At 37.6% G+C, this 20,674-nt stretch overlaps 2 protein-coding genes and 1 non-coding gene across 3 annotated transcripts; 2 read left to right on the forward strand and 1 right to left on the reverse strand.

Moving 5' to 3' along the window:
* Nucleotides 1-1,628: 1,628 nt before the first annotated feature.
* Nucleotides 1,629-5,902, reverse strand: LOC143858204 (uncharacterized). Its single transcript, XM_077368855.1, has 4 exons — nt 5,758-5,902; nt 5,611-5,664; nt 5,479-5,530; nt 1,629-2,042 (listed from the first exon to the last, which is right to left on the reverse strand). Exons 1-4 carry the CDS (start codon nt 5,835-5,837, stop codon nt 1,818-1,820), a joined length of 411 nt encoding a protein of 136 aa, XP_077224970.1. The 5' UTR covers nt 5,838-5,902; the 3' UTR covers nt 1,629-1,817.
* A 6,168-nt stretch (nt 5,903-12,070) lies between these two features.
* LOC143857977 (putative protein phosphatase 2C 2) lies at nt 12,071-16,532 on the forward strand. Its single transcript, XM_077368547.1, has 5 exons — nt 12,071-12,819; nt 13,447-13,620; nt 14,029-14,199; nt 14,280-14,459; nt 16,019-16,532. Exons 1-5 carry the CDS (start codon nt 12,139-12,141, stop codon nt 16,172-16,174), a joined length of 1,362 nt encoding a protein of 453 aa, XP_077224662.1. The 5' UTR covers nt 12,071-12,138; the 3' UTR covers nt 16,175-16,532.
* A 3,725-nt stretch (nt 16,533-20,257) lies between these two features.
* TRNAS-AGA (transfer RNA serine (anticodon AGA)) lies at nt 20,258-20,339 on the forward strand. The gene has a single exon. It is a non-coding gene; the product is annotated as a tRNA-Ser (tRNA).
* The last annotated feature ends 335 nt before the right edge of the window (nt 20,340-20,674 follow it).

Consider the following 20,674-nt stretch of genomic DNA (forward strand, 5'->3'; position numbering starts at 1 on the left):
ACTCTTCAGTTTCTCTATATATAAAACACATGCCAAGGATGCATATCCATCAAAGGTTTGTATGACTATGACGGAATTTGGAGGTCTTGTCTATTTTTTGTAAGTCAGTTTTTTGAGGATCTGAACTCGGGTCTGACTCAGCGAAGGTAGAAATGAGTCGACTCGGGGAGTCTTGATGCAGTCAACTTTTCAGTAACTCGGATGAGTTAGAGTTTTTGACTTGGTAAGGAAAAACTCAGAAGTGGACTAGAGCTTCTCAAGGTATCGGCATATACCTCTGATATTGATATACCAGCTTACGTACAGCGATATTTTTGCAAAATATTGAAATGATATAAAATATTGGAAAATGTATCATAATATTTAAAGCTCAGACACATTTAACAATATTCTGAAATAACGATCTTTTAAAACCATGATTTAGAGGCCGTGAAAAATATTGTCGTAGGCATACCTCCTGTATTGATATATCGGCTGGTATATGGCAATGGGAAGTGATATATTTGCCCCCTTTTCTTCCCTGGCCCACCCACTTTTAGGGTATTTATGACCACTCTTTTTACACTACAACTTGGGGAAGAGAAGGGGTATATATGTACTATTTCCCTGTCACGATCTTTTCACAAAATTGTAAAATATTGTAATATATTAGAGAACATCACAATATTTCAAGGAAAATGATACCGACACAACCCATTTTTTGATATTTTCACTGACGCATCTTGTCTTTTAATATTTAAAGAGCTGTCAAAAGGTTATTACAGTTCCCAAAAAGCTCTCATATAGCCAATTAAAAAAGAATAGATGGTTGTGCTGATATCATTTCCCTATTATAAAGCTCCAATATATCGCAACATTTGTTTTTAGAAGGGGTAACAAAAATTGCATTATATCAGAGAAATAGAGATAGAGAGTACAAAGGGGCGGGACATCCCCAAGATCAACAATGACAAAGCGAAAAGGCCCACCCATAAGAGGGCCACAATATAAAATCATGATTTAGAGGCCACAATTGAATGCCCACTCCTGATACATTGGCCCCCTCTTTTTCCTGGGCCCACCCCCCTCTAATGTATTTATGACTACTCATTTTACGCCACATGGAGGTGGCCCAGGAAGAAGAACGAGTGTAGTGATGAAACCTTGAGACTTCCGACCAATTTCTCAAAGGATTGGGTTTCTTGAGGAAATGTTTGCAGAGAGACCCAAAATCAAGGTGGAGCAGTGAGGAGCTGCTTAACCATCCATTTGTTTCAAGGAATTCTTCAGGTAAGTGTTTAGACAAGGAGGATTCTTCCTCGCCGACGAGCATTTTAGATGTCAGGGTCTGGGATTCAGTGATTGGAAGCTCCACCTAGCGACGAATTTCAGACCAGACCCGGGTACCGTTCTTGACAAGGTGTAGCAAAGCAGAGTGACAAACAAGAATGCATCGGGTAGAGGTTGTTTTTGCGCCATCTGAAAACTGGGTTGTTGTAAGATCTGGTTAAAGGTTTCAAACAAACAGAAGGGTTTTAGGTGAATGTACATTGATCCAAAATAAGCATTGACAATAGATTGATTTGATGCACATTTTTCAGTTTTAGATAGAGAGAAATATGGGTTCTTCATAAATTTTTAAGGGCCTATTTGTATTGTAGTCTTCTGCTAGAAACAATTCATTTCATGAATCAATGATTCTGAGAAACCATAGACAGTATTGATTACAGCCGTATAGTCTGCATATTTCAAATGAACTAATCAAGAACAACCTCTTTCCACTTCAATAATCTTGTTCGGTTTATTATTATAATCAGTCAAAACAGTTTTATGAACATTCAACTATTTTGTGAATTACTGTTCACAGGAAGCTCATGCTGGAAGAAGCTGGTTGAGGGTATGGAAGAACTGTTCCCTTTGAGGTTCAACAAGTTGAAATTGGGTCTTTGTATAGAGCACATCAACTTGTGAACCTGATCATCTAGATTTGTTTTCAGTGCCTGAGGCGAAAACTGGCCAGGATTCTCAAGAGCTTTAACCACAGAGGCTGCTGCAAAATTAATCTGGAGGAGAGTGTAATTGAAACAATAAGAAAAATGCAAAAATGCAAAATAAAAATAAAAAATCCAATGTACTATAGATCTGAAAAAAAATTTGTCAAGGACCAGTGCAGGAGACAAGATCGTTGGCATGTTTATGTGTTTGTCTGTGTCTGTTTCTGTGGGATCCAAGTTCAGTGTGCTAAATAACCATTTGCTAGCTAAAAATATGCAAAAAAATCAGCTTCAGTGGCAATTAGAATATTAAAATATGCAAACAATGAACAACCAAAACTTAACTTTTGCTGTTTGGGATAAACCTGTTCTGTGTTTGTATGAATTAGGATTTCTCATTCGCAAATGCAAATGAGGCAATTTGTATGATTTAATTTTGTGAATGGCAAATGGTGTGTACTACATGATTTATCAGATTTTGTATGAAGTATGAAGATGTACACGAATATTGGAAACATGGGGCTAAAAAGTAGGGAACTATAAGGTTAGAATTTACATTTTTGTTTTTTGAAAGGTTACCTTATTAAAACCAGCAACTGGAATACAAGCAAACCGAGGACAAGATGTCCTAAACGATTACAGCAACTGCCCAAGCAGTACTAAAGCAAGCAAAAACCCCACCCACAAACAAAACCTGCTAACAGTTATCCAGGATTTGTCCTAATAATCTCTAACGCCGATTTCTCAGTCCCCTCTTTCGCGAGCACTATCCTGCACTAGTCTCGAATTTCTGATATGATGTTTGATAGCTTCCACGGACCTGGTGCCCCGTTACTAGCCCAAGCCAACACATTAGATGAAACCCCTTCTACATTCAATGGAGTTACCACCTTAAATCCCATAGTAAAGCTTTTGCCTCCACCTCATTTGAATCACATAGCCCAGTTGATCCGGAATAAGTGAGAAAGGTACGCCACTAGAGTCGTGAAATAAGCCATCTATCCCACTTGCTCTGCTTACTATGGGTGACATCATTAGAATATCTTCAACCAGTTTCAGACAACTTAGACTAGTAGCTCTGAACAATCAAAGTCATCTTATTTTAACTAAATTATACCTCGGCAGACAGTATGGGGGCACAAGCAGCTCAATATCAGAGATACATTCAATACTTCAGTATTATTGGCTTGTAAAATCCTGCACTGGTTTCCCAGTCATTATTGTTGATTCAAAATCATGCATTGGTTACACATTTCACCAAGATGTTGACATATTGGAACATTGGTGAGTAACATTAAGATAGAAGAAAAGCCAAATCAGCGAGAAGAGAAAATAGAGAAGAAGAATAGAACATAGAATAAAAAAAACATTCAATTTCACCTTGAGAACTTGCCCTCTTCTGGTAATTATACCCTTTTTTTTTAAGTGGATAATTACACCCATTTGTACCCTTGTGCTGATAATCAAATCCCCTTCTAAACCCTTTTTTGAGAATGACACCCCCTTCTCTAAAAAAACTCCCTCATTTTGATAATGCTACTCACCTTCACCCTGCTATCCTTTATTTTGATTTTTGACAACCAAATATTCTTTTTTCAACTCTACTTCATGTGGGGCCCACTAAACTTTGGTTCACTTCACCTAGGAAAGCAACCAGAAGGGGCCTTAGAGTCCTAGAAGTGGGGAGGGGGTGGCATTATGACGAGCCTTTGTTTCACACCTAGATGATGAAAAATAGAGTACAATCATCCCGCCAATATGGAGCTCTCCACCTCCAAGCTCCACACAACTATGAAACCTATGCTTCTTGTGCCGCTAATAACTGTTGAAAAATCAAGTAGGAAATATGAACTCATTCCTTAACAAGCCACTCAGGCATATCAACAGAAGGATGCCAATCTCAATACAAACTTTACTCAATTCAAATTCACAAGGTTTCACTTGGCTCCACTAGAGTTGTTTACACCACAAGTTGAGTTCACCAAATCTTTCAGGATTTTCGTTTCTTTTTAGGAGATCCCCAAGATTTCAAGAACACAACGAGTTGAAGAAGGCTCAATTAAATCTTCCCAAGTCATTGAATTTTGTAACTATGGCTAATTGGACTTTTGTCAAGGACAGCAAGGAGGAATAGCCACTCAGGCATATTTACAAAAGGATGCCTATCCTAATACAGATTTACCTCAATTCAAATGCTTCTCTTTTTTGGCAGGTTCAATATCTATCCTTACAATTCATGGTCAGCAGTATAAGATCAGTCTTGCTTATTTGTTTGTCCATCTCTAAGAGGGAGGATCCATTCCAAGATCAGATATATAGTGTTTTCTTTTTTCTCCACATGTTTTCAGTTGGCTCCACTAGAGTTGTTTGCACCACATGTCGAGTTCGCCAAATCTTCCAGAATTTTCGTTTCTTTACAGGACAGCCCGGAGATTTGAAGAACACACCGAGTCAAAGAAGGCTAAATCAAACCTCCCCAAAAATGATCAAAATTGAGTTGCAGAGAAAAATTGAGTCCACTCTTGACCCCGTTGTTCAAGTAAATCAAGCCTTGAGGGGAATCATAGAATTTTGTAACTATAGCTAAATTGGACTTTTGTCAAGGACAGCTAAGAGGAATAGCCACCTTGAACCTTGCACCATAAATGACATAAATAGTGGCACATTATGCAATCAGACCATACATAGCAATCCAGTGCTATAAAGATGATCTTAAGCAATTAAACCCTAACAAATGATCAAAGCCCAAAAGATCATAATCCATCTAATCCAAAATTCCAGACTTTCATCAAACACATTCAAAAATCTATTCATTAGAGCAAGATCATAACCATGAGTGCATGACTAAAGACACATCCAATGAAACAAAAAATCCACTAAAATGCTATGAATGTCACACCCAACATCATCAATTGATATACTTGACCTTTCTCCATCGCCATGGGTTTATGTTTGTAATTTCAAATCCAAAATGTAAAAAAAAACCAATCAAATCAAACAGAACTATTAATCAGTGGTTTTGGATTAAACTAAAATAATGCATTTGGAACGATTTTTAAAAAGGCTACTTATATTGGCACTACCATGTTTTAATAATTGCACAAACTCAGCTTGTCTCTTCTTTTTTAATTAGCTTGTGAGAGCTTTTTGGGAATTGTAATAACCTTCGACAGCCGTTTAAATAATGTCTTAGTGCAATTATCAAAAGATGGTAGTGCCAATATCAGTAGCCTTTAAAAATTTACAAATAAAATTCAACTCCCTCAAAAAAAAAAAATTACAACTAAAATCAACTAAAACAATTCCATAAATGAAGAAACCAACTTAAAATCATTCGAATTTTAGCTTATTTAACCTCATCCAATTCAATTCACGAAATTAAACACATGATCGGATGCCCTAGAATCAGAAATCAATGAACTATAGAAATCAAAAATCATATCAAGAAAACCCACCTCGAATTGCTGAAAAAAGAAATTAGTGAAGTGAGTTAAGAATTTCTTACCGATTTCGTCGCTTTCTCCACCAAAGCTTTCGCGAGAGGCAAAATGCAAAACCTAAAAACGCCCATTTAAAAAAAAAATAACTGTAAAATATAGAAGAAAATTCAGGGAATTTTGCAGAGAAAGAGGCTTACATTCCTCTTCCACCAGCTAAAGCTTCTTCCGAAGGATCCTTCCATTCATCAAACCTGACAAAAAGAGAGAATTCAACTAAAATATAGCGAGTTTTTGAAGGATTTTAGGGTTCTTAGAAACCCTAGAGAGAGAGAGAGAGTACATACACCCAACCGTAGCGTCTATCGAATATAAGGCGTTTTGGAGGACGAGAGAAGCCGAGGGTAGATGGGCTTTTCGAGTTCATTCTGCTTCGTAGAGAAGGGAAAAGGGGTGGCGTTATAATATGTTAAGCCGCATAAATCTGAGTTTTTTTTTTATGATGTGTGGCCATATTAATATAATAAACCTGTATTTTTCAAAAAGTATGGTATCGTCCACACCATAGGATGATCCAAACCGTCCATTTGTTGGCCCACAACGTAAATAGGTTGTGCCCCAGAAATCATTTCCATCGGATGATCCTAACCTTCCAATCTATAGAAGTTTTCAAAATGTACTGTACGGTCCACACCATAGGATCCTAACCGTCCATTTGATGGGCCACAATGTAAATGTCCAAAAAAATCATTTCAATAGGATGATCCTAACCCTCTCATCTATAGAAGTTTTCAAAAAGTAAACACGTTGTGCCCCAAAATCATTTCCATAGGTTGATCCTAACTACAGGACTTTCCATAATGCCCAGTTTCTCTATATATCGGAGGGTTAGGATCATCCTATGGAAACAATTTTTGAGGCACAACCTATTTACATTGCGGTCCATCAAATGGACTGCTTGGATCATCCTATGGTGTGGGCTGTGTACTGTATTTTTTGAAAAATACAATTTTATAGGGCCGCATCATATAAATCTCCACAAATCTTACTGCCAAAGAATCCATCTAGTAAGCCTGTTTCGATTACTGGAAAATTATTTCAGGCAAAAAAAAATTCTGGGAAATTTTAGAGGGAAATGATATGATTATACCCCGCAAAAAGTGACCCGGACCCGTGGGCGCCCGTAGAGAAGTGCAAGGTCTTATTTTGGCACCTTTTTTTCAGTAATTGTCATAACTTTTACTTTTTCTATGTATTTTTTTCCGTCATTGTCATAACTTTTGGTTTTTCTATGTATTTTTTTTTCCTAATTGTCATATTTTAGAACATTCTTTCGGTTTTTTTCGTAATTTTTCTACTTGGTTCCATTTTCCCGTAATTTCTCATTTAAAACTTAGTACCCCATGGTTATTATTTATTGCTAGCAACCTTTTCACAAATCGTACTTCTGCCAATCTTTGCAGTTTGCACCACCTGCCAATCTTTGCAGTTTGCACCACGCGACAATAAGACAAATCTCTCAAACAGTCAACATAAATGGTTGGCGAAGGTGGCTAGCAAATCCCTATTCAAATAAAAAAATCTTAAAAAATATGTCAAAAATCTGGGTAGCCCGCGGGTCGACTCGGCCCGTACGGGCCGGGTCCGGGTCCAAGCTTAGTGACCCGTAGAATTTTCCGGGTCATTTTGACCTGGCCCATTTGACCCAGACCCGTACGGGTGGGGTCAAAACTGGCCTGGCCCGCCCGTTTGCCAGGTCTAGATATGATGATAGCTTACTAAGTTACTAGTATTCTTGGCCATCAAATAATTGGTGGGGATTGTGGAACCCACCCGACACATGCTATGCTACGGAAGAGGTGTAAAAAAAAATCCACTGTAGAAAAAATTCCAGTAAAAAATTTCTATGAAATTTTTTTTAATAAAAATTGGGATTTGCTAGGGACCATTGGAGAAGGCATTTCACGGGCAGGCTGTTGTATGGGAAAGCAGCCACCTAATGCATAAGACAAAATCTATTGAAAAGTGAGGCTATGTGGCCGCTCTCTGATGCAACAACTGGCCTGCGAAATGCCTTCTGCGATGGTCCCTAGCAAATCCCTAAATAAAACTTGAATTGCACTCAAAATTAACTTGAACGAAGGGCGCCCTTGCAACAAAAACACTTCAAGGGCGCCCTCATTGGCCGTGAAAAAAGTGGATGGGCCCCATAAAAAGTAGACCTGGCAAACGGGCGGGCCGGGCCGGTTTTGACCCGGCCCGTACGGGTCTGGGTGAAAATGACCCGGAAAATTCTACAGGTCACTAAGCTTGGACCCAGACCCGCGGGCTACTTGGATTTTTGACATATTTTTTTAATTTGAATAGGAATTTGCTAGCCACCTTCACCAACAATTTATGTTGACTATTTGAGAGATTTGTCTTATTGTCGCATGGTGCAAACTGCAAAGATTGTCAGAAGTACGATTTGTGAAAAGGTGGCTAGCAATAAATAATAACCCCAACGGCCAAGAATCTAGGGGGTGCGATCTGTACCGTAGATGGATCATCTAACGGTTACATGAGAGGGTGGGATTTAAATATCCCAACAGTCACTCCATGATTGATTTGGATCATTGGATCGCGTATGGGCGTAATCTAACAGCCAGAATTCAAACCGAACTGGAAAGACACTATTCAGGAGTGCTTTTCATAATGAAAAGTCACCAGAGGCTCAATAAAAAGTGCAGAACCTAGCCATTTCAAGAGAGAAACGATTTTACTTATTTCTGGTTCAATTCTCTAGATTTCCAGTGCAATTATACTCTCTTTTCTCAATCCCACCAGAGTTATTTTCTATTGTTTAATTCTTGTTTGTCTAATTACTGTTATATTGCAGAAACAGTAATTAGATTGATTATCTAAGGCTTGTTATTCTCTAAAGGGCATTTCGGATTTGACTCCGCTTGTGCATAGCGTCCTCAAATATAGTAGGATATTCCTACCGGCTTCATTGTATCTTAGAGGCAGTTTGCGGATCCCCTTTGCACACTTCTAGTGGGGGCAAAATCTGTCTTAAGGAAAGCGATTTCGAGCCTTGAAGCAAACCGGTTTCTATACTTTCTTTTCCAACATATACAAATTATCCCCAACAGTAGGTAGAAGGGGTCGGCAAGGGGAAGAAAAAAGGGCAAATATATCAACTCCCTTGCATATATCCTTTTCCATACATAATTTAGTTTCTATAAGAATTAGTCTTGGCCCTTTTTCTTCTGTTATTTTTGTTCATGGAAATGAACGGGTTGGATAATGTTTTTGTTAGAAAAAAACAAAGTAAAAAGGGGTGAAAAAGTCATTTTCCCGGTGACCAAGTCACCGCCATAGCCGGGAAATTGTCAACGGTCAAACATTTTCTCTCTCTAAAAAATGACCGTTAAACATCTCTCTACTTTGAAAGAGACGTTGCCCATATACGTGCCGACTAAGGCCATTCGAAAATAAAAGGGCATAGACTGAAAGCAACGGCCATCTAGAAAGTCCCATTCCTCGGCGATTCTCACCACTGACAATTTTCATCGCTTCTCTCAACTCGTCTCTGCTCTCTCCTCTATTTATTAAAACTAAATGCGTAGAAGGTGGAAGCTAGTTGATGTTACTAAACCAGGTATTTTGATAGAAACACTCCTTTTTATTCTTATAATTATAATAGAGCTTCACATCTTTGAATGGGACTAACAGCTTCAAAAGATAGAGAAGGGGTGTATCTAGCAGTAAATGGAGACTTAAAGTTGCTACCAACTATGCCTAGATAGATGTTAAAATAGTACTAAGTATATATTCTGGTGGGATCCTTGCCTAACCCTAGCTTACCGACCAAAAAGAATAGTACAAAGAGATATTCTACACTGAAAATGAAATGGGGTGAAAGGTCACCACCATTGGCTGCAAGGGGCGGTGATGCATTTATGATGCTTGTCCCCATTTCTACATGGGCGTCCATCAGTTTAGAATAAGCATAAATGTATATAGAGAGCCATTTCCCGGCGGACTTTTGCATGAGAGAACAGCCACACAAGCACACTTTCTAGGGAAAGGTCGTTTTGGAATAGGAAAAGGTGTTGACTGTTGAATGAGTTACTTTTTGGGAGGAATGGTCGGTGTGGGAAAAAAAAACCTTTCTTACAATATGGTGACTCTTCATAATTAATGGAGTACTAAGCATCCTGGCAAGTCGAAGGGTAGAACGTAGATTTGGTTGATTTTAAGTTTCTAAAATCTGAAAGCCACATAGGATTTTATTTGCCATGTAGATCGGAGGGAGGAAGGGGGGAGTGTCCACATCAGCGGTGAACAGTAAACCCCCCTTCCTCTTTATTATTTATCTATATCTATAAAGTTGAATGTGGTAAGCTTTGATGTCGCCATGTGGCACCCCCACGTGTCACCCCGAAACTTAATAACCCTTGTATTCCTTTATTTATTTTTAAGGATAATACCACAAGGAATTCTAAAAGTTTCTCTTTCCAAATTAAATGGCACGTTTCCTAATGCCTTAATCAATAAGCTGAATGTGGTAAGCTGGGGTGTCGCCACGTGGCACCCCGAAATTTAAATATGCTTGCATTCTCATATTTAAAAAATATTTTTTTAAGGATAATACCGCAAGGAATTCCAAAAGTTACTCTTTCCAAATTACATGGCACGTTTCCTAATGCCTTAATCAATAAATTATCGATACTTATATTGTTGAAAATTTATATTTCACTGATTTGGTTAGACGACCCATCTTATTTTTCTCCGTTTCCGTCTCAAACACGTTTCATATTCCTAAGCAAGAGTCAAAACCCAAACAACACTTCTCTTTCTCTCTATCTCAACAGATACCCCCGTGCATTATTAGAAGATATTAGATTAGAAGATAGATAGATTAGATAGATAGATAGATTCCATGTGAGGTGGCTATTCTGCCATGCAAAAATCAGCTGCGAAATGGCTTTCCACCGGACTGCCTGCCAAATCCCGTTAAATAAAGGTCATAATTAAAGGGAACTGATATCATTACCGTATTTTCATAATGGCATCACTCACTTTGTTTTACATTTATGATTGGATGTTCATGGCATATTGTTACAACCCTATAAAAGGTAAAAGACAAAGTGAGCAGTGCCATTATCAAAATATTATAGTGAGGATATCAGTCCCCTAATTAAGTTATATTTATCATGGGGCTTTTTATTCTCTGGTGTCTGTTTGTTAATTGTTGGGGATCCATAACACTAAGAAGCTTATGCTGTCCTTTTCTCAATAAAATAAAAAAGGGTTCTTTACTCACCTAAGTCACAACTAAGTCATAGAGTTGAAATAGTATTTCCTAGAACAAGTCTGCTTTCTAGAATACCAATTTATTTAATGACGAATAATGTAATTAACTAAAATAAGAGGACCTCTTCTATGTTAATATAGACAAAACTTATCACATGCCTGTTGATCTCAACCGTTCAAATCGCGGGCCACCGCATGACTTAATCAAAATGGACAAGATATCCCTAACTATTTGATTTATGACAATATTCCCATTCTGATCATTAGCAAAATCAGGTGTGCCCCTAATTGCAAAATCAAATTAGGATTTATAACACATCACTTTGCTTCACATAAATTTAAGGGAAAATTACATTTACTCCCCCTCTAGTTTCTGACACATCCACTTCCACCCCTATAGTTTAAAACGTGACAAATACACCCCTGTAGTTTCAATTTGTTTAAGGTAGGCCCCCTCAGTTGAAGGTTTGTCCATAGATTGAAGGGTTAGGATGATCCGATGGAGCTGATTTTTTGGGCACACCCTATCTATGTCAGGGCCCATCAAATGAACGCTTTGGATCATCCAAACAATGTGGGCCCACATTATTTGGATGATTTTTTGGTAGTGTTTGGATTCAGGTATGGGCCCACATTATTTGGATGATCCAAATCGTTCATTTGATGGGTCCCGACATAGATAGGGTGTGCCCAAAAAATCAGCTCCATCAGATCATCATAACCCTTCAATCTATGGACGAACCTTCAGCTGAGGAGGCAAACCTTAAACAAATTGAAACTACAGGGGTGTATTTGTCACGTTTTAAACTATAGGGGTGGAAGTGGATATGAGAAACTAGAGGGGGTGTAAATGTAGTTTTCCCTAAATTTAATAGTCCCTTCACACAAATATAGTCGCCCCTTTTTCTTACGTGGGACAGCCTCTCATAAACACACTAGGGGGTTGTCTCTAAGAAAAGTGGGCTAATATATCAGTCCTTTTTTCATAAATAAAAGTAGGGGTGCAAATATCACTTTCCTAATGTTGATTATTGTTCCTCTTTTCTTCCTTGGTACAGCCCCTTGTATGGTATTTAACTATTTATGAGTTACTTATGAGTTATGACTACTCTTTTCTAGAACAAGGGGCGGTCCCAATTAAGAAAAGGGGAGAGAATATATCATTTCCTTTCTTTTTAATCGGGCGAAGTAATCGGCGTACGTAGGCCAATTCCCACGTTCTTTTCGACCACTTCCTTCGCATTGAAGCTTTCTAACCTTTTTCCCGTTGACTAGTCAAACCCTTTACCCAATCATTAAGCCATTCTCACCCCTATAAAAACCCTAACTCTAAAAATCAATACCATGAAAACACCTCAACAATCAACCTCCACCCTCTTAACAAAGATCAAGAGAGAAGAAGAAAAAGGCAAACATAAGAGCTTAAGATGATAGATTTAGCTGAATTTCTATGGGGTTTCTCTATCATTTCACTCCTCCTCCACTTTTTTAAGATGATTAGAAAGGCCACCTCCATGGCTGTTAGTTCCAATTCTCCTCCATCATCTTCTTCTTCTCCCTCTTTTGCATGGTTGGGTTTCCGCTCGCCTATTCTTGCATCGAAAGGCCTAATTTTTGCTACTATGAATTACCCAAAAGAGAATACTACTAAAGAATTAAACCCAATAGATAATTCTAGTTCAACATTACCTGTTCCCATCTCAGAAGGCCCAGTTTTGAAATCAGTAGAAAACATGCCGGAGAATTTATGTTCAGAAGGAGACCCAGAAGAGAACTTGCAGAATTTTGTTCCGAAGAGAGTGAGTTTTACAACGGAGGAATCTTTTTGCGATAATTCGAAGGTTGTGGGACAAGATGTATTGAATTCTCTAGCTAAAGGCAAGATTGGAGAGGTTAAGTTATCGGGCAAAGTGCGAAAAAGACCGGCGATGATTGTTATACCGGAATCCGATCGAGGCTTGGATTTTAGTGAAGAGAGTGGAGATTCCGGCGAGGGAGATTTTGAAGTTGAAGGGAGAAGTTACTTCTTGGCTAGTAAGAGAGGAAGGAGAAAGGTCATGGAAGATGGATATGGAGTCATAACTGATATTTCAGGAGACTCTAAGCAGGTAAACACATAGTAGCTTATACTTTTTCCAGTTTGAATATTTGCTTTAGTATATCTAGATTTGAAATATATCCAGATATTAGAGAACATTTGTGATATTAACACCTTCCCAATTTCCTTTCCAGGCATATATATAACTGTTTAGTATCTATATTAAAATTTTTGAAATAATTCTCCTTTTTTCTCTTTTTCAAAATTTTATTCACTAAGGCCATGTTTGGGAGCCATGAAAGATTTTTTTTTCCATGGAATATTGGTTTATGAAGTGGAAGGAGAGGGGCAAGGAAGGTAGGAGAAGAAGAGAGTTGAAAGGGCATGTGTGAGGAGAGGGTGACAAGTGGTAGAAAAATAAAGAAAAAAAAATTCTCTATTTTGAATAGAATTTTTCTTTTCCCTCTTTTTCAGCTACTTCTCACCCTCTGCTCACGTATACCCTCTCAATTCTCTTCCTCTCCTACCCACCCTACGCCTCTCCCACCACTTGATAGGATAATATTCCATGAAAAAAAATTCCATGGTTGCCAAACATGGCCTAACTCTTTGTTGGTAACTAATAAGAAAAGATATATTTATATTTAAATTTAAATTTTGGAAAAGGAGATTAACTGTGTTTTGGGTTTTCTGCCAGGCATTTTTTGGTGTTTTTGATGGACATGGAGGCAGTGCAGCTGTTAAGCATGTTGCTGAACATCTTGGAAAGAATATTATAACAGCTCTTAAAGAGATTGAAAAAGGAGAAGATCAATTAGAAAAAGCAATTAAGACGGGCTACTTGACCACAGACAAGGATTTTCTTATTCAGGTACAATACCAAACTTTCAATTACCTATGATGTTTGAAAATGTCAACCTTCATATACTAAATGCCATTACTTAGGTCCTTCAAAATTATTTTCATATAATTTTATATGCATATAGTCTTACTGATTATAATAGTCTTACATCTTACTTAATGGCTTCTGAATTGGCCTTAATGTCCCATTTGTTTATTTTAATCTGATTTAACAATAAGGACAGATTTTGCTGGTATACAAAGAGGTCCTTAATCTAATGCAAGTCATATGTTTAAGATAAAGAAATATATGATTATAATTTATGGGTTAAACACTGGCCTAGTGATTTCGACCCAAGTTCACAACATTGTGGTCATGGGTTCGAACCCCGCTTGATACATATATTTGAGTTTATATCTAAGAAATTTTCATTAACAGGATCTAAGCAGTGGAGCTTGTGCAGCCACTGTGCTTCTTAAAGATGGGGAGTTGCATGTAGCAAATGTGGGTGATTGTAGAGTGGTTTTGAGTAGGAAGGGTGTAGCCAATGCCTTGACGATCGATCACCGTGTTGAACGAAAAGATGAACGAATTCGGATTGAAAACTCGGTAAGCTTTTGATTTTTTATGTTTCCTCTTTTCTTATTTTTGATCTATTGGTCTAGAAGTCTCATCAAATTTCATTGCAGGGTGGTTATGTGAACTGTTTCAATGGAGTTTGGAGAGTGCAAGGGTCGCTTGCGGTTTCTAGAGCAATCGGGGATTTGCATCTCAAGCAGTGGGTCATTTCTGAGCCAGAGATTAATAAAATTCAATTAACAACAGATTGTGAATTTTTTATTATGGCCTCTGATGGATTGTGGGATAAGGTATGCATACTCTTCAATGAATTCTTTCCTTGTCAGTTATTTTTTTAGGGAAAAATTACTGAAACCGCCTTTACTGAAGTTTCTCAACCAAAATTCCCCCAAAATTTTGCTAATTACTAAAATTTACCCTTCCTTAATTTTTAATATTTTTTATAACTATATACATTTTTTGATAAAGAAGGATTAAGTTTTTGGGATAAGCTATGTATACTATTAAATGAATTCTTTCTTTTTTGTGTTATTTGTTAAGGGAAAAGTACTGAAGCCTCCTTTTACTGAAGTTTCTCAGGAAAAATTCCCCCAAAATTTTGCTAATTACTAAAATCACCCCTCATTAATTTTTAATATTTTTCTACGTCTATACCTTTTGTTAAAAAAGTGTTAAGTTTTTAGGAATAACATTAAAGACAGCAAGAGAAGAAATAAATTAGAATCACTCTCTCTTGTTGGAATGAAACCAACGAGATTGGAGGGAGAAGATGAGTTTCAAAAGAAGAAGATTGTTCTTTTGATGCCAAACACACAAACAATGTAACCCAAGTTGTTGTGCTACTCAAAACCCTTCAAATTTCACTAAAAAAAACTTACATATGAAGAAGATACATGGACTAAAACTTAGCCTACCTTACAAGTCCAAAATTGACTTTTCTTAATTACTATTAGCTTTCCTAAGCACTACTATCACCTGAAAATAAAAGCATTACATAATTTCAAAAAGTGGTCAAGACTTGTCTTCCATGCTTCCAAGAAAATAGGTAACTTAAGTCCCAAGAAAGTCAAGTTACTTGAGTCCCAAGAAAGTAAGTAACTTAAGTCCCAAGAAAGTCAAGTTGATAGATGATCAAGATCTAGTGGTCAAGATTAATTTCCAACATCTTTAAAGAGAAGAAATAAATAAGAATCTCTCTCTCTCTCTCTCTCTCTCTCTCTCTCTCTCTCTCTCTCTCTCTCTCTCTCTCTCTCTCTCTCTCTCTCTCTCTCTCTCTCTCTCTCTCTCTCTCTCTCTCGTCAATAAGAGAATCAAAAGTTGGTAAATAGGGAGTGAATCAAAAGTTGGTAAATAGGGAGTCTCTCTCTCTCTCTCTCTCTCTCTCTCTCTCTCTCTCTCTCTCTCTCTCGTCAATAAGAGAATCAAAAGTTAGTAGATAGGGAGGGAGAAGTTTTTTTTTTAAAGATTTTTTACAGTGAAAAGAATAAATTGAGAGATTCTTCATTTAATATATCTCTTTCACTCTTAATTTTATAGATGCATCTTAATTTTTCCACCAATACATTCAGTTTTAAGGATAAAATAGGCAGAGAAAAAACTTTAGAATCTGATCTTTAATGTTTGCACCCATACATTCAGTTAAGGATAAAATAGGCAGAGAAAACACATTAGAACTTCTTTATGGTAAATTATTGGTGATTTCAGTAATTTACAAAAAATTGGGGGATTTTCTTAATAAACTTTCGTGTAGTGTTTTTTTTTGGGTAATTTTCACTTTCTTTTACACCCTAACAAACCCCTATCTAGTGCCATTTTTTTATATCTAATTTAGTAAATTTGGGTTGATCAGGTAAGCAATCAGGAGGCAGTCAATGTGGTGTTGAAGCACAAGAACTCCATTGAATCATGCAAAAAGCTTGTAGATATTTCTTGTAGCAGAGGCAACAATGATGATATCACAGTCATGGTAGTTGACCTCCAAAAGTTTACACAAGTTAGTGGTTAAGTGTCATTATACAGCAATTACTTGACACCATATCCATCACAAGGAGAGAAATCTCTCTATGAGAAAGCAAGAGACACTGACATGCTATGTCTGGATTAGATTGATTTTCTGAACCAAGGAAAGCATAGGCATCTGCAGTATATATTTCCTTGTCAAGAAATAGGTCAGAAATAGGGTTCATGGGAGAAGAAAGATGGTGCATTTGGGTATGGAAAGAGACTGCTATAGGGTTATAAAATACATCTTTATAAATTTTTTGAAGTAGTGATATTGTAAAGACTTTTTTGCTGGGAAATAACCCAATTGGTATGCCAAAACTTCTAAATTTTATTTAATGAATTTTACGTCATTTTCTAGATCTTTTTAGTATCACAGAACATGTGTGTGTGTGTGTGTGTGTGTGTGTGTGTGAGAGAGAGAGAGAGAGAGAGAGAGAGAGAGAGAGAGAGAGAGAGAGAGAGAGAGAGAGAGAGAGAGAGAGAGAGAGAGAGGTATATTTCTACAGACAAAAAAATATCACTAGCTAGTGGAATGATAGGATATGTGATCATGCCTCACTAGTAAGAGAGAAGTTCAATAACTATAGAATACATACAGTGGCATGGTTTAGATTTGGACACTAGACTGTTGTAAACACTGGAGCTCTCTATTTTCAGTTGTGACAACGCCAATGCCCATCTTCAAACCCATAATCTATAAAAGTGAAGGGATTCTTGCTGCAACATGTTGAATGTGTACAACTGTACATCCCAATCATAACCATTCAAGATAACATTCCCCTACAAATGTTATGTAATGTGCCTACAGTATATGATTGGCCTGTAGACTACATATCGATTATCATCATATAAGGGCATTATATATTTTACTTCTTTTGAACATGATAACCATTAAATTAAAGGAAAAATGCAATTGCATAGGCGGGCAGATGTTGCCCTACATAGAGAGTTCCCATACAAACACCAGATTCAGCCAACTTGTCTGCTAAATCATTAGCACTTCTAGGAATTCAAGAGTGGAGTACTAAGGAACAGATGGAAGGAAAGGAACAGCCGGATCTTTGAAGACAAGGAAAAGAGACTGAATCATATCAGTTTGGAAATCAAAATTGAATTAATCTCGTGGACAAAATACAGGGTGGGAATCACTTATAGCATTGGCGAGATCTTAAGGAACTGGAACATTGTGATTTGGGAAAGGAGGATCAAGGACAAGATAACACTTAAGAGGATGGCTCCGCCCATGGGATGGCTCAAGTTAAACTTCGATGGTAGTTAGATAAGAAACCCTGGGAAGGCTCTGGGTGTGATTCGAAATACTAATGAAAAGGTTCTAATGTGTACTTGGGACCTGTGGGTATTTGTGATGCAAGTGAATCAGAGGTAAGAGCTCTCCTCTATGGCCCTAAATGGTTTTCCATTAATAGGCATGGACCGCTTATTATTGAAGGAAACTCATCAAACGCAATTGTGTGGGCCACTAAAGCTTCAAACGGACCATGGAAACTTCAACAATTCAACACAGAGATACAGGATTTGGTACGTGTTATAAAGCCTACCATCGAGCATAAAGGAGGTCGGAAAACGAAATGGCGGACTGCCTGGCTAAAGAAGGAGTCTCGCTGACATCGATGATCCTTCACATTGCACCGAGGAAGAATGGAATGAAAACAACACGGATCAATAGCATACTTGTAATGGTTCTCCTTATTGTGTTGTAATTTGGGTTGTTAATACCATGTATGCATTGGGGACTACTTGTCCCCCGTATGTTTCTTCGTTTTTGGTAATAAAGTCATCTTTCAAAAAAAAGAATGGAGCACTAAGGCACTACTCTACAGATGTCCACAATCTCATCACTGAAAGACACTAATCTCCACGACTTATGATTCTACCCGCACACTCTAGAAATCACATCAGAAGAATACCCTTCGATAATAAGGGAACCACTAAGCTTTCTCCTAAAAATCTTTAAACCAGTATGCCCGAATCTCCTCCTCATTTGAATATGATTTCTTATCGGTCTGGAGAAAGACCGGATAATATTCCCATTTGTCTCGAAAGGCTCTTCCAAAAGGTTTCTATGCACTTGGAGGAGTTGGGTGTGAGGGTGGCTGTGTCCCTGAAGTCTTCTGTATCTACTAAAACACCCAGTGAATGCCTAGAACTTTATTTAGAGTTGGGGTGCAACCTCATTTCACTCATCAGCAGGTTAGTTTCTAGTCTGGTTTTTTTACAGGTCTCCAGATGGGGTAATATGGTGGCCCTCATATGGTATTTCCAATTCAGAAATTCTGGATTATTTTTGTCATTCTATGCAAAGAAAAATTCAAAGGATTTTGGATAATTTCATTAGAAACTTATCAATTGCTTATATTGCAGTGCAGTGCATATGAAGAAAAGGTCCAGCAGGGCAGCACCGACTAGTTGGTGCCATACAGCAAGGCCCCCTTGTATGCAGCCAAAACAAATTTAGTGTAGTGAGCCCCACTGTGTAGTTCCAAGTTCTAACCATTTTGTGTTGCATGATTATAACTGTGACAAACTATTTTTGGATGAAGCCGACATGGTTCGGGTGGCTATCTGAGTATGTGCATAGTACATGTAGGTTTATCTCTGGTGTGATAGTGGTAATCTACCTTTGTTGCTGTTGTTGCTTCAAAATGTCTTGATTATCGTTGCTCATTGGAAAAGTGGAAAAAAATCCAAGGACAAGTAGGTTTACAATTTTCCTTGAAAACAAGAAAAAAATTATTTTGTAAAACAATTTGTGGGGAAAACTTTCCAATAGAAATATTTCATGAAAAATATTTTACAATAAACGCGTTTTGTTAAATCTCTCTCTCTCTCTCTCTCTCTCTCTCTCTCTCTCTCTCTCTCTCTCTCTCTCTCTCTCTCTCTCTCTCTCTCTCTCTCTCTCTGCTAGCCCCTTGATCAATGAAGATAAAGATGGGATCCTCTTTTTGAACCTGTTTGGCACCGGCATTCTGTTAAGTCCCTGAGTGGGGACCCACCTATGTACTGGGACCGGGTGGTACCCATCCTAGCATGGGACAGGTTTAAAGGGCCTTGCCTAAAGCGTTTCATCAGCTCTGGAGCTTTAGGCGTATTGGTAAGGTACTTAATAATATCTTTCACTCTTTTCTTTTTCATTATACAAGCCTTTTCTACGATGTTGTTGTTGAACTTTCATTCAGCTACTTTAAACAACGGGACTCTTCTATCTTTACGCCAAACAAAAGTATCATCTTATTAAACTTTGCATTCATAGAAGCTAAATGCCTTTTTATCTCTCTCACTGACTCGTCCCGCTGATCCATTATTTCTTCGATTTTCTTGTCCATGAAGCCGGATTGTGCTGCTCTGATACCAAATGTTAGACAAGGTTTTAAATTTCGGTTTCGGCTGAAATTTTGGTCGAAATTTGGTACAGCATTTTTATGAGTTGAAATTTTGACTGAAATTTTGTACGTTTTGGGAAATTTCGGTTTCAGTGTCATTTCGTTTCGGTCCCGACCGAAATCCAAAATTTTGATCTTCAAACCATGATGTTAGGCACCTTACCAATACGCCAAAATATCCAGAGGGCGTTAGGAAAGGGCTTTTAAACCTGTCCATACCTGGATGGGTCCCACCAGTCCCATACCTAGACGGGCCCCCACTCAGGAGCGTTACACATTCGAGAATCCATGGATAAATCGTAATATTTCTCTACTTTAACCGAAAGTAAAGAAATATCAGTTCTCTTTTTAAGGCTCTATTCGGGTTGCATGAATTTCTTCGAAAACTTTAGAAAAGAAAAACTTTTCCAAAGTATCTTCTTTTTCCTTTGTTTGATCACACATGAAAAAAGATTAACCCAAGCCACCCCAGTTCAAATTTTATCTAGAAAGACCTTCTATTCATAATGATATCCCTCTAAAAAAACCCTTAACTACATTTTTTTACCTCTAAATTGCAGAAACAAACAAAAAATCCCAGAGAAAATAATCCACAAGAAAACATTTTCTTGCAATCACAATAGGGGCTGAGATATCTGTTTTATTTATAATAATAAAAGATTCTACCCACTGCATCATTACAAGTGACCGTGCCGGAGTGGTTATCGGGCATGACTAGAAATCATGTGGGCTCTGCCCGCGCAGGTTCGAATCCTGCCGGTCACGGGTTTTTTTGTCCCCTCCATATTTTCTTTTGAAAAATGATATTCTATCTGCCTGGGTTCATTGACACCCCTAGGTTGGGATTGTAGCATGTAAAACCCTCATAAATCAGGGAAAGTTGGAAGAAAAAAAATCTTATTTTTTTATACAAATAATTTGATCCAGCTCTATTTAATTTTTATTTATAGTGACCTTCAATGTTTGATGATATCCTTCTAAATTAACCATAATTATATTATTTCCCTCTTAATTGTGAAAATAAAAAAATTTCCCATGAAAAAAAAATCCCTCAGAAATGTTTTTCTTGCAATTCAAACACGGCCTAAAGTCTCGCCCCC

Source organism: Tasmannia lanceolata, unplaced genomic scaffold (assembly GCF_043159265.1).
Source record: "Tasmannia lanceolata isolate RefF3 unplaced genomic scaffold, GAP_Taslan_0.1 ptg000025l, whole genome shotgun sequence".
Classification (NCBI taxonomy): Eukaryota; Viridiplantae; Streptophyta; class Magnoliopsida; order Canellales; family Winteraceae; genus Tasmannia; species Tasmannia lanceolata.